This window comes from Bos grunniens, chromosome 22 (assembly GCF_055505025.1).
Source record: "Bos grunniens cultivar Pamir isolate PY7600 chromosome 22, Bosgru_T2T1.0, whole genome shotgun sequence".
Taxonomy (NCBI): Eukaryota; Metazoa; Chordata; class Mammalia; order Artiodactyla; family Bovidae; genus Bos; species Bos grunniens.
In genome coordinates, this window is record NC_141186.1 from 7,109,312 (window position 1) to 7,122,359 (window position 13,048).

At 46.8% G+C, this 13,048-nt stretch overlaps 2 protein-coding genes across 13 annotated transcripts in view; both read left to right on the forward strand.

The window, feature by feature from the left end:
* CMTM8 (CKLF like MARVEL transmembrane domain containing 8) overlaps positions 1–3,213 on the forward strand; it is a 95,977-nt gene extending 92,764 nt beyond the window's left edge. For both annotated transcript variants that reach the window (XM_086365675.1, XM_086365674.1), the window contains 2 exons: positions 1,149–1,265; positions 2,942–3,213. In XM_086365675.1, the coding sequence (XP_086221801.1) occupies positions 1,149–1,265; positions 2,942–3,025 (201 nt within the window). In that variant the 3' untranslated portion in view covers positions 3,026–3,213. The remainder of the gene's footprint in view (positions 1–1,148; positions 1,266–2,941) is intronic.
* A 9,176-nt stretch (positions 3,214–12,389) lies between these two features.
* The window catches only part of CMTM7 (CKLF like MARVEL transmembrane domain containing 7), a 124,785-nt gene continuing 124,126 nt past the window's right edge, over positions 12,390–13,048 (forward strand). For all 11 annotated transcript variants that reach the window (XR_015150874.1, XR_015150870.1, XR_015150871.1 and 8 more), the window contains exon 1: positions 12,390–12,590. Coding sequence is in view for 5 of the 11 variants with exons in the window: in XM_086365666.1 (XP_086221792.1) it covers positions 12,432–12,590 (159 nt within the window). In the remaining 6 variants the exon portion in view is untranslated. The remainder of the gene's footprint in view (positions 12,591–13,048) is intronic.

A 13,048-nucleotide genomic window follows, 5' to 3' on the forward strand; every position in this document is an offset into this window, starting at 1 on the left:
GGCAAAAAAGTAAAAAACAAAAAACAAACAGAAAAACTGGTAGACTTGAGTTTCTCTGGCCTTTTCACACATGGGTGAGCAGCCCTGACAGGGAGGTGATGGTCTTTCTTGAAGCGATAAAGGGGTTAAACACTTCTGAAGGGACTCTTAAGTCTCATTCTGCTGACTGCTAGTCAGGAGTCTTTATCTTGCTGACCTTCAGCCTAGAGCATCTATTAGTCTCTTTCTCTCCTCCAAGCCTAAGATTCCTTCATTGATCTATTACGTTAAAAATTTAAAACATTGCCTGTAATGTTACTTTTTTTTTTTTTTTACTTGTTTAACGATGCTTCCTTCTGAAACTCCCTGGTTTTAAAATGCTCTGATTTGCATTTTCAGAATTTGTCATCATGAGGCATGTCCCCATTCTACCATAAGGAAGCTGAGGTTTGAAGCCTCCTGACTTTGTACAGGTTCACACACATCTGGGCCCATGTCTCTCGACTTCCACCCAGCAGTTTTTTTCTGCCATCGTCCTGCTCTGGGTGTTTCTCTGCCCGAGAAGTAATTAGAACCCTGGCCAACAGCCAGGAGACCCCTTCACATCAGGCGCTGCACGCTCACACATGTGAGGAGATCAGAAGCTCAGACAAATGAGTGTAAACTCAGAAAGTATGGAATCCTTGCCACCCAGACCCATGGACTTAAACAATTGCAGAATAGTCTTCAACTAGAAATGAGCTGTGTTCCCAGAATCTCTAGGTCTTCTGTTGTTGGCTTTTCCCCCCTCCCTGGAGAATCTAGAAGTCTGGGTTTCTGTTTCAGCTCCCCCATTTTGGAGATGTTTGCAGCCAAATTTTGGAAATTTCATGTACTGCCAGTAGATGCCAATAAAGATCAGGTGTGTCTGGCCTCTAGTTGGGATATTTTATTTGCTGCTCTCATTGAGGAGCCCTTTTATAAACCCTCATGCCTGTGTGAGTGGAGGAAGTAGCACGCAGCAGGGACCCCCTAGGCGCGGAGGAGCCGCCTTCTCATTAGCCTCGTCCCCTGCCTTCTTCCTGCGTCCATGTGAGTGCCTTGCCAAGTGCGAGTCTAGCTGCTTCTGGGGTCTGGGGGTGCCCAGACCTTCCCAGGCTCCCTAAACACTCTGCACCTCTGCTTCCCAGGGTCTGTGGTTTAACGGCAGCGCCTTCGCCTTATACCTCTCAGCTGCTATTGTGGACGCATCTTCCGTCTCCCCGGAGAGAGACAGTCACAACTTCAACAGCTGGGCGGCTTCGTCGGTGAGTGAGCCTGTCATCCTGGGAGTCTCCTCCTCCCTGAGGCCACCTGCGGATCAGAGGGAAAAGGACAAAATTACCTGCAGGACTTCCCCAGGTGGCTCAGCAGTAAAGAAAGCGCCTGCCAGTGCAGGACAGGCAGGAGACGCGGGTTTGATCCCTGGGTCGGGAAGATCTTCTGGAGGTGGAAATGGCAACCCACTCTGGTATTATAGCCTGGAGAATCCCATGGACGGAGGGGCCTTGTGGCTACAGTCCATGGGGTCACAAAGAGTCGGGCGTGACTGGGTGACTGAATAAGAATAATTCTGCTGCCTATAGCATCCTTTTGGGGAGAGACAGAAGATATGCACTCTAGGATTCTGTTTAAGTAGAAATTGTTGTTTACACCGTAACAGTGCCTGGAGGGATAAACCCTAGCGGAGTTTCCTTCCAGGGACTGTGATGGACCATGAGGGGTGTGGGATGAGAGGCTTCTGCTTTTTAATTCATGTACTTCTGTACTGTTGGCATTTTGGAATCGTGTGTATTTTTCAAATTTAAAAAACTAACTTTAAAAGTTTCTCTGAGATTGGCCTTAAAATATTTCATCAGCATCAGAAGTGTTAGGGGAAGTGGGCAATTAGACAGGAAGGCCAGCAGGGTGATGTTAAAGCTGATGGGTGATCCATGGGTGTTTATTGTACCAGTGCTTTAAACTTATATTTCACAATCTCTGCATGCATGCATAGCAAATTGCTTCATTCATGTCTGACTCTTTGCGACCCCATGAACTATAGCCCACCAGGCTCCTCTGTCCATGGGATTCTCCAGGTAAGGATGAAGTGGGTGCTTTACCCTATTAAAAGATAAACAGCATGAGTCCACATGAGATTAAAAATAATGGTCTGTTGTAGTTAACACACACAGCAAGAATCAGCTGGGCAGTTGCAAACTATTATCTATAGGATGGATAAACAACCAGATCCTACTGTATAGCACAGGGTACTATATTCAATGCTATGCTATGCTGTGCTAAGTCACTTCAGTCGTGTCCGACTCTGTGCGACCCCATAGACGGCAGCCCACCAGGCTCCCCCGTCCCTGGGATTCTCCAGGCAAGAACACTGGAGTGGGCTGCCATTTCCTTCTCCAATGCATGAGAGTGAAAAGTGAAAGTGAAGTCGCTCAGTCGTGTCTGACTCTTAGCGACCCCATGGACTGCAGCCGACCAGGCTCCTCCATCCATGGGATTTTCCAGGCAAGAGTACTGGAGTGGGGTGCCATTGCCTTCTCCATACCCTGTGATAAACCATAATTGGAAAATAACATGAGAAAGAATCTGTATCTATATATAGATAGATATATATAGGCTTCCCAGGCGGCACTAGTGGTAAAGAACCCTCCTGCCATCGCAGGAGATGTAAGAGACATGGGTTTGATCTCTGGGTTGGGAAGATCCCCTGGAGGAAGGCAGGGGATTGGAGTAAAACTACAGGCTTCCCAGATAGTTCCAAGAAAGAAAAACAGCCCAAATCCATTCCAGAAGGAAGGTAATTGAACCAATAAAGCAATTTTAGATGAGAAAACTTGGAGTCAAGGGATGCTGTAAGTACATTATTCGATGGAAGTGAAGTGATAACTTTTGCTAATTAGGATGAATTCTAAACCCTCTTTCTACTGTGTTTTGTTTTCTCCAGTTCTTTGCCTTCCTGGTCACCATCTGCTACGCTGGAAACACATATTTCAGTTTTATAGCTTGGAGATCCAGGACCATACAGTGATTCACCATTTTGAAAATTAAAAGGGGGAAAACAAAAGGAAGACTCACTGTAAAACAAACAAACAAAAAACAAACCTGTAGGTATAATGTATATTTCCAGAGATTTGTATTTAACTAATGTTTTTATATACTTAGTTAAATTTGCTCACACTGGTTTGTTACAATTAAACTGGATACTTATTTGCTGTAGCTTCTAATGAACTCTTATCTATCTTGTTGCTGTCTTCATAGACCTTATTTTCTTAGGCAATGTAGAAAGAGATGAACTGCTGATAGGAAGAATGCATCAGCTTTATAAACCAAACTTTTAAAAATGCTAGATTCTTTTTTGATTAAATGTTGCAGAATCCAGGGTAACAAGGTGTCTCATTCAAGAAAGGAGACCTTTTGCTGAAGCCTGAGGCTGGGGGCTGCAGGGAGTTCTTCGCCCTCACAGGGCTGCCCAGGGTTGATACTGCTGGGAGACACTGGCCACAGGCCAGTGTGTCAGAGCGATCCATCTCCCCAAGCCTGGGGGTCATTGGCAGCCATGATTCTCACACGCTGACTAGTTGGCACCAAAAGCATCTAATGGCCACTGACCTTGGAGCTTAGTAATGAACTCCCCTTAAGTGATGCTCTGAGCACAGTGGCTGATGCGCTGGTGGGTGGTTTTTCTAACACTGATCAAAATAAACTCATAACCATTAAAAGAATAAATACTTGGGTGTACCTTAAAGCCATCCTGCTGACCCCAGAGACAGAGTACCACATTAAGCAGAACATGTGTGACCCAAAGGCCCCAAATCTCTAGGCTCCAGCCTGAATAGTTCGTAACATTGTTGTCAGCTCTTAGGAGACAGTAGGAAGATGCCCGTTTGGGAGGCAGATGTGCACTCAGAGGAAGTGTTCTCGAGCAGGATGGCTCTTGCTGGCACGGCAGTGTATCTTGGGTGATTTTTCAAACTGAGCCTCTTTTGAAAAACAAAAAACCACAGAAACGTTAGTGTAGTTGGTGACAGGAGCAGGTTCAGTCGAACACTGTGGACGCGGCCCCGTGGCCCCCGCCGTTCTGCTCGTGGCGGTGCCGTTTCTTTCTCCTGTGGGTTGTTTGTGCTGGTTTTCCTGTTCCTGTCATTCCTCACCCAAGCTCTGTTTCCCCCTGTATAAGAAGGAAAGAGTTGGGATTTCTCGAGTGTCTAATGACACCCACCCCAGACCTTTGAAAGTAACAGTGAAGAATGTTCTTGGCTTGTGGGTCCAAAGTGGTTTCGGGGAGGGGACAGCAGGAGGGAGGGAGGTGTGGGGCACGGGAAGCCTGTCTGAGTCCCACCTGTAGTCTCGATGCTTCGGCTTCTGCAGCTCACACCTGCAGCTGCCTGGGGCTGCCCACGATCTTTCTGGAGTTTTGTTCCCAGGCATCGCCCGGACAGCCTGTGACTTGCTGGTTTTGCAAGAAAAGCTGAAATAACTAGTCAGGGTGTGTGCGCACCGCCTCTCTGCCCATCTTTCCCTCTCACACTCGCAGAAGCCTATTCACCTTCCACATCCCTTCCATGTATCGATTTTTCTTAAATTGAAATACAGCGGGTTTACAGTGTTGTGTTTTAAGTGCACAGCAAGTGATACACTTTAACATATATGTAAGCATATATATTCTTTTTTTACATTATCTCACATTACCGGGTGGGTTTTTAAGTACTTTGTATTGCAGTTAAGCCTCCATGAAAGGCAGAAAAACTGTAACCTAAGAGGTCTGTTTCTGGAAACAGTCGTGAGGAAGAAGCCTGTTTTTATGTTCTGTGTTTGTGTGTGTGTGTGATTTCTACAACCATGGCCACATTTATAGGAAGTAACTTCTGGGGTAAAAGGTTTCGTTAGCCAACTTGAAATAGCCTCCAAATAGACTACAACCAACTGTGGCCCTTTCCTAAACTGGGAGCATCAAAGGGATCAGTTTCAAGGGATCTATTTCAAGAGATCAGTGTTTCATTTGTGTCCACGTAGGGTGTGGGGGACTTGCCTTCACGTCTCTATGTGTGGCTTTTCAAGAGCATGACCCTTAGTGTTGCCTTGAAAGTTCACCTCCCCAAAACCACCCAAAAAACAAAAAGCATTTATTTTTAGCTGAAAGGAAGTTCTTATTTCTTCTTTTGAATGCTGACTTTGTTCGTTAATAATTTTTAAGTGTGAATTTTTAGACAACAAAATGATTCTCTGCTGAAGCTGTAAGTTTTGAGCTGGGTTTAATTTTTTTCTGGAAAAAGAAGGAAGAAAAAAAGCAAAGCCACATGCAACACAGCCTGCATAACAAGAAGAGTAGTTTTCTGGGGATGAAAAATATTATTCCAAGTATAATAGAATGTGCTTACACTCTGGCGTCTTAGCCCTTCCAGCACCATCACGTTCATAGAACTGAGGGCGGCGGGTTTCATGTGATGTGTTTACCCACTCATGACAAATCAATGGAGTGCTCTAGGCGTTTAATTTCTCTCTATGGCTATTTCCGGCTCTTAGCCCCACAAGGTAAGTGTTTAGCCAGTATTTTAAAACTGTAAGAAAATCTAGAGGCAAGAACGTTCGGCATCAGTTACTTTTGTCCATTTTTAAATTCTCCCTTCATAGGAGACTCCCCGCCGGGTATCAGGGCACAAGCATGTTAAATACACAAGCTGTCTCTGCATAGAGCACAGACATTTAACAATACTAACTGAAGATGCAGCCCTGGGTAGGAAATCAATTTAAAAGTCTGAATTTCTGTTCCCTAGACAGTTCTTAAATTGAGAAGAGATTTTCACAGGAAAAAAAAAAAATCCAGGCACACGTTATTTTATTGCCCTTCACTTTACTGCACTTCAAAGATACTATGTTTTATACAAACTGAAGGTTTGAGGCAACCCTATGTGGACCCAGTCCATTTTTACAGTAGCATTTCCTCACTTCATATCTGTGTCACATTTTGGTAATTCTCCCAGTATTTCAAACTTTCTCATTATTATGTTTCTTACAGTGATCTGTGATCTGTAATGTTACTATTTGTTTCCAGGCACCACCAACCATGCCCATATAAGATGATGAATTTAATCCATAAATGTGTGTGTTCTGACTGCTCATTCCCCATCTCTCTCCCTCTCCATAGGCCTCCCTGTTCCCTCAGACAACAGTATTGAGATTAGGCCAGTTAATAACCCTGTAACGGCCTCTTAAGTGTTCACGTGAAAGGAAGAGTTACACGTATCTCAGTTTAAATCAAAAGCTAGAAATGATTAAACTTAATGAGGAAGGCATGTCGAAAGCCCAGACAGGCTGAAAGCTCAGCCTCTTGTGCCAAACAGCCAAGTTGCAAATGCAAAGGAAAGGTTCCTGAAGGAAATTAAAAGTGCTACTCCAGTGAACACAAGAATGGTAAGAAAGGGAAACAGCCTAATTGCTGATATGTAAGTTTAGGGGTCTGTGTAGAAAGAAGATTCAAACAGCCACTTTTCTTGAAGCAGAAAAAAAAAAAAGCCTAATCCAGAGCTAGGTCCTAACTCTTTTTAATTCTAGGAAGGCTGAGAGAGATGAGGAAGGGTTTAAAGAAAGAAGCTGTCTCTTTAAAGGTGGAGGTGAAACAGCGAGTGCTGATGCAGAAGCTGCAGCAAGTTGTGCAGAAGATCTAGATAATTCATAAAAGTGGCTACTCTAAATAACAGATTTTCAATGTAGACAAATGAGGCTCCTATTGGAAGAAGATGCCATCTAGAGCTTTCAGAGCTGGAGAGGAGAAGTCAGTGCCTGGCTTCAAAGCTTCAAGGGACAGGTTGACTCTGTCGTTAGGGGTGAAACACAGCTGGTCATTTTAAGTTTAGTGTTCATTTACCATTCTGAAACTCCTAGGGACCTTAAAGTGAAAGTGTTAGTCGCTCAGTCGTGTCTGACTCTGCGATCCCATGGACTGTAGCTCATCAGGCTCATGAAATTCTCCAGGCAAGAATACTGGAGTGGGTTGCCATTTCCTCCCCCAGGGGGGGATCTTCCCGACCCAGGGATCGAACCCAGGTCTCCCACCATGCAGGCAGATTCTTTACCAGCTGAACCACCAGGGAAGTTCCAGGGACCTTAAGGGTTATGCTGTATCCACCCTGCCTGTGCTGTCAGTGAAGCAACAAAAGCCTGGATGACAGCGCATCTGTTGACAGCATGGTTTACTGACTACTTTAAGCCCACCGTTGAGACCTACTGCTCAAAAGAAAAAAAGATTCCTTTCCAGATATGACTGCTTATTGACAAGGCACCAGGTCACCCAAGAGCTGTGGTGGAGATGAATACGAGATTAAGTTGTCGTGCCTGCTAACATGACACCTATTCTGTAGCCCGTGGATCATGGAGTCATTTCGGCTTATTATTTAAGAAATACATTTTGTAAGGCTTTGACTGCTATAGATGGTGATTTCTCTGACAGATCTGGGCAAAGTCAGTTGAAAACCTTCTGGAAAAGACTGTTTTTAACAACTGGTGTCATTTAGAATATTCGTGATTCATAAGAAGAGGTCAGAAGAGCCACATTGCCAGCAGTTTGGAGAAAGTTGGTTCCAGCCGTCGTGGAGGACTTTGGGGGATCGAGGCTTCAGCAGAGGAAGTAACTGTGGATGTAGTGGGAATTGCAGCAGAGCTAGTTAGAAGTGGAGCCTGGAGCCTTCCCTGGCTGTCAGTGGTTAAGACTCCCAACTCCCAATGCAGGGGGCCCAGGTGTGATCCCTGCTCAGGGAATGAAGATCCCACATGCCGTGGAGCAGCTAAAAAGAGCCATCCGACAGATGGGCCTGGGTTGCTGCCTCTCCTCTCATGATAAAACTCTAATGGATGAGGAGTCGCTTATGGATGAGAAAAGACAGTGGTCCCTTGAGATGAAATCTACTCCTGGTGAAGATGCTATGAAGACTGTTGACATGACAACAGAGGATTTAGAATATTACATAAACTCAGCTGCTAAAGCAGCAGCAGGATTCGAGAGGACTAACTCCAGTTCTGAAAGAATATGAGTAAAAGCTATCAAACAACACGACCGAGTACAGAAATCATTTGTGAAGGGAAGAGTCCATCTATGAGGCAAACTTCGGTGTTGTCCTATTTTAAGAATAAGACGGCCACCCCAAAATTTTAACAGCCACCACCTTGATCAGTCAGCTGCCATCAACATCCAGGCCACACCCTCTACCAGCAAAAAGCTTATGACTTGCTGAAGGCCAGAGGATTGTTAGCATTTTTTAGCAAGAAAAGTATTTTTAAGTATGTACATTGTTTTTTAGGCATAATGCTAATAATAGACTATAGTATAAACAGAACTTTTATATGCCCCGAGAAACCAAAAACATTCGTGTGACTGTCGTTATGGTCCGGGACCAAACCCGCCCGATCTCCGAGGAAAGCCCATATCAGCCTAAACACACACAGGTGCACACTGAAAGGGCAACCTGGGAATATTTCCTGACTTGGTGTTACGTAACTATTGTGGCTACGTTCTGCTGCCGAAGTGAATTGTGAGCATACAGAGGTAAAAGAAGTTAGGTGACTCTCCCAGTGCTGGTGACTTTTGGGCAATGAGAAAGATCAGAATATCTGTTGTTAAAAGTAAACAAGTATTTGGTGTATATAAAAGAGTATCAGGTTTGAGGGAAAGTGCTTGGCAACCCAAAGGTGATGATTTTTCAGAAACTTAAGGTGAGTGGCAGGAAAGTTGAGGCATTCATTCATTCCATCTGGAAGGTGTGTTTCATGTCAGTGGCAGACTTCTTTTCTAGAATATTCAGAGTAGCAGTTAAGTCAGGATGTAGCAGACCTTGCCACTGCATCCTCAGCATCCCTGCTTCCTCTTGTCATCTGACTGCCCTAGTTTTTTTTTTTTCCCAGTATCCGCACCACCCACTTATACCCCAGCGACTTCAGGGAAAGCCAGCTCCACTGTGCTCTGGGATGGAGCGTGTGGCCAGGGCTAAGCCCATCCCACCCTGGCAGCAGCAACTGGCTCAGGCAGGAGCATGTGACCCAGGCTTGCTGGGAAGTTCCTAGGAAATGTACAAGCGGAAAGTTGTTGACAGTTATCTGACCACGAGGAGGAGCCAGCCATGGGATGAAGGCAGCTGGAAGAAAGATAAAGATGTAAAGATACTTCATGATGACACAGTTGAACCTTCAGCTCCTGCAGCCTAGTGGATAGAAAACATCTGTACTGTGAGAAAAGGAACTAGGTGAAAACTACGTAGGCTGTGGGAATGAAGTGGTACAGCATTTCCAGAAATCTGAGTGTGTGTGTGTGTATATATATATTTACATATATATATATATATATATATATATATGAAGAGTCTTAAAAATATTCATTCCCTTTGATTTGGGGATCCTTCTCTTAGGAGTCTTAAGATTCATGCCCAAAGATGCTAATCCCGGTCTTATGTATAATAGGGAAAAAAATAAATTTGCCTAAAACCCTAACAGTAGGAGAATGATGGATCAATAAATCATTGAACGAAACTTTATAAATGAATGCAGTACAACCCAAGTTTATTCAGAATCAGAATTGGCTAGAACCATCATTAATGATTTAATTTTGTATTTCTCTGGGTCAGGAAGATCCCCTGGAGAAGGAAGGGCAACCCACTCCAGTATGCTTGCTTGGGAAATCCTATGGACCAAGGAGCCTGGTAGGCTACAGTCCATGGGGTCGCAAAGAGTCAGACACGACTGAGAGACTAACACTTGTATTTGTAACACATTTTTAAAGCTGTGCTTGAACTGTGGTTGGTAGGTTGATTATGAAATTGAAAATCAGTTGTTAAAGTGCTGTCTCTTTATATAGAATGAGGAAAATAAGCTATACACACACACACAAAAAATCAATGTTGCCATGAAAAATTCTTTGTGAGGAATTTCTAACAGGAAATTTGTGGTATAACTCAGAGCTTAATTGTAAAGGATCATGGGGTGATTTTTAATTTCTTTGTTTTTCCTGGGGAAAAAAAAAAGAATACACAGTGAGCATTTCTGTTCAGACTTTTTTTAATAGAACAGTGAAATTGATCTGACCTCTTTGATAGTCACAATTATTCTTGGGCTGCATGGCTCTGCTGTGCTCAGATGTGTCTGACTCTGCGACCCCATGGACTATAGCCAAGTTAGTGGGCCCCCTCACTCTTGTGAGTGGACCCACCTAACCCCTTGCTCCCCAGGGGGCAGCCCTTCACACCAAGACATTATCACGTTGTGTAGACATCTCCATGTACTTGGCCACAGGTCTGTGGAGCCTCTTACACTCCAGGCCAGCACACAGCTCTTGTGCTGCCAAGCCTCTCGCTCCAGCTTTTTAAAAAAGAAAAAATTTATTTGGCTGCACTAGCTCTCAATTGTGGCATGCAGGATCTAGTTCCCTGACCGGGGATTGAACCCTAGGTCCCCTGTATTGGGATCGTGGAGTTTCAGTCCCTGGACCACCAGGGTAGTCCCTCTTGCTCAAGCTTTTAAGTGATCATGATAAAGTGATTAACACAGAGTGGGCCACCACCAGTGATTACTTCTGATCGAGGCTGGGTGGCACATGGGCCAGCGGCAGTCAGGGAAACCCAGCTCAGTCTCGGCTTCACTGGACTTGGAAACGACAGTGGTTCTCAAACTCTGAAATGCATCTGAATCATGTAGGAGGCTGAGGGCCGATCTTGCCAGAACACAGGTTGCTGAGCCTCATACCCGGAGGTTCTGATTCAGCAGGTCTGGGCAGATGGAGGGGGTTAGCGGTGAGAATTTGCATTTCTCACAAGTTCCCAGGTGATGCTGGGAACACACATCGAAAGTCACTGATTTAGGAGATCGGTGGCCCCTGGAAGGAAGAGTAATCCAGTGTTAGTTTTTTTCTGCTTCCCTGAGGCCTTCACAGCAACAAAGACCTCTTGTCGTCTCCACAGTGTGTTGTGAACCCTTGGAAAAGCACAGAAGCGAAGATGTGAAACTATATAGAAAATGACATGCGATATCAACTTCATGCCCGTGGCATCTGGAGCTGTCACAGAGCACCTGCATGGCTGTCACATTGTCACAGCAGCCCTGAGGTGCAATTATCTTTGTTCTAGAGAATGAAATGGAAGTACCAGGCACCATGACTGTTGTCTAAACAGAAAACAGATATTGGAGACAGTTTCTTTTTTTGGTCATGAAAATCTCCTAGTGTACACAAAAGTAGAGAACGTGGTGTCATGAATCCCCGAATGCTTCAGCTTTGGCAATGACTGGTTCTCAGACTTGAGCGTTCAGTAGAATCACCTGGCAGACTTGTCAAAGCAGAGATTTCATTAGTTATCTCTACGTTCTAGAATTATCAAAGGACTTCTCCAGTGGTCCTGTGGTTAAGATGCCAAGCTCCCACTTGGCAGGGGGCTTGGTAGGGCGCCTGGGATCTTAGTTGGGAACTAAGATTCTGCATACCACATGGTCCGACTGAAAAAAATTATCAAGACTTCACCACATTAACAGTTCTCTGATGACAGGATAGCGCTGGCATCCAGTGATCTCATGAGGTAGGTTTTCGTGTTGTGTGGAAACATTTGGTGGTTTGATGAGTGATACCATCTCCTTTCAGTGATCCTGCTTGCTCGTTTAAAAAATAACCCAGAACGCAGGAAACAGCATCTCTCTTGGATAGCGGTTTGACAGCTTCTTATAGAGATAAACCTGTGCTCACTTTGTGACCCAGCAAACCCATTGATAGTTGCCCCCACACACAGAAATGAGAGCTTCTGTCCACCAAAAAAATTTCACCAGAATGTTCACAGCTTTATTGGGTCAAATGGGATTTATCCCGATGCATCCTGTCGAATGAAAGAAGCCAGAAACAAATGAAAATACTCTGTATTATGTCAAGTGTATCAAATCCGAGAAGAAGCAAAACGAATCTATAGCGACAGGAAGTGGGAAAGGAGCACGATGGAACTTTTCCCCCGTGGGCGGTGATTACACAGATGTACATTCACATACAGAACAATTAATAGAGCTGAACACGGAAGGTTTGGGCATTTCAGTGAGTGTAGTTTATACTTCAAGGGCCCTTAGCACACATCCGCAGCCTCGCCCACACCAGATCCCAGGAGGCTCAGACCAGCTGTGCCCGGCCTCGCCCACCTCGGAAAGGCTAATACTCGGGGCATCCGTTTCCTTCGCCCCCCTGCAGCCGAACTTCCGCGCCTCCCCGAGGGCGGAGGCTATAGCCGCCTTTCACTTGCTCACCGGCCAGTGCCGCCGAGGCTGGGTGGGCGTCCCCCGCGCGGGCCCTGGGCGCGTGCGCCCCGCCCACCAAGGCCCCGCCCCTCCCCGCAAGGCCCCGCCCGCCCCACACAGGCCCCGCCCCTCTGGTACTGGCCCTTGCCCTCCGCCGGCGGAGGCGGCCCGCGGGCTAGGGCCGCGCGATGTCGCACGGAGCAGGTCTCGTCCGCACCACGTGCAGCAGCGGCAGCGCCCCGGGAGACGGGGTCGGCGCGGGGCCGCTGGGCTCGAGCTCCTCGGTGAGGCTGCTGGACCCCGTCTACCCCCGCACCCAGGCGGCGATGCTGAAGGTGGCGCAGATGGTAAGAGAGGCCAGGGCGCGGGCCGGGGTCCCGCGGGGTGACCGCGGAGGGCAGGGTCCGGGGAGGGGACGTGCCCGCGGCAGGAGCATCGCGCCCCGGGCGGGGTCGCGAACCGCCCCAGTCAAGTTGGAGGGGGCTTCCTCAGGCGAGGAATTCGGCGCACACCCCGGCCTGCTCCCCCCGGCCTGCTCCCCCGGCCCCTGCTCCGGGATCCCAAGTTTCTCCAGCCGCTCCGTGGTGTCGGCCTGCCTGGGACCGTAAGAAACCACGGCCAAAGTTCCGAGCGTCTTCCTTCCTCTTCTCTGGCCGCGCCGCTTCGGACCCGCGCAGGGGGTGGGGAGTGCCGGGGGGCGGCGCTCAGGCCGCGGAAGCCGACCTCTTCCAGCTCTCTGGCCGCCGCGTCTTCCTCGCAAACCCCGCACTGGGCTTCCTGCCATCGGAGCGGCCTCGCCCGAGCG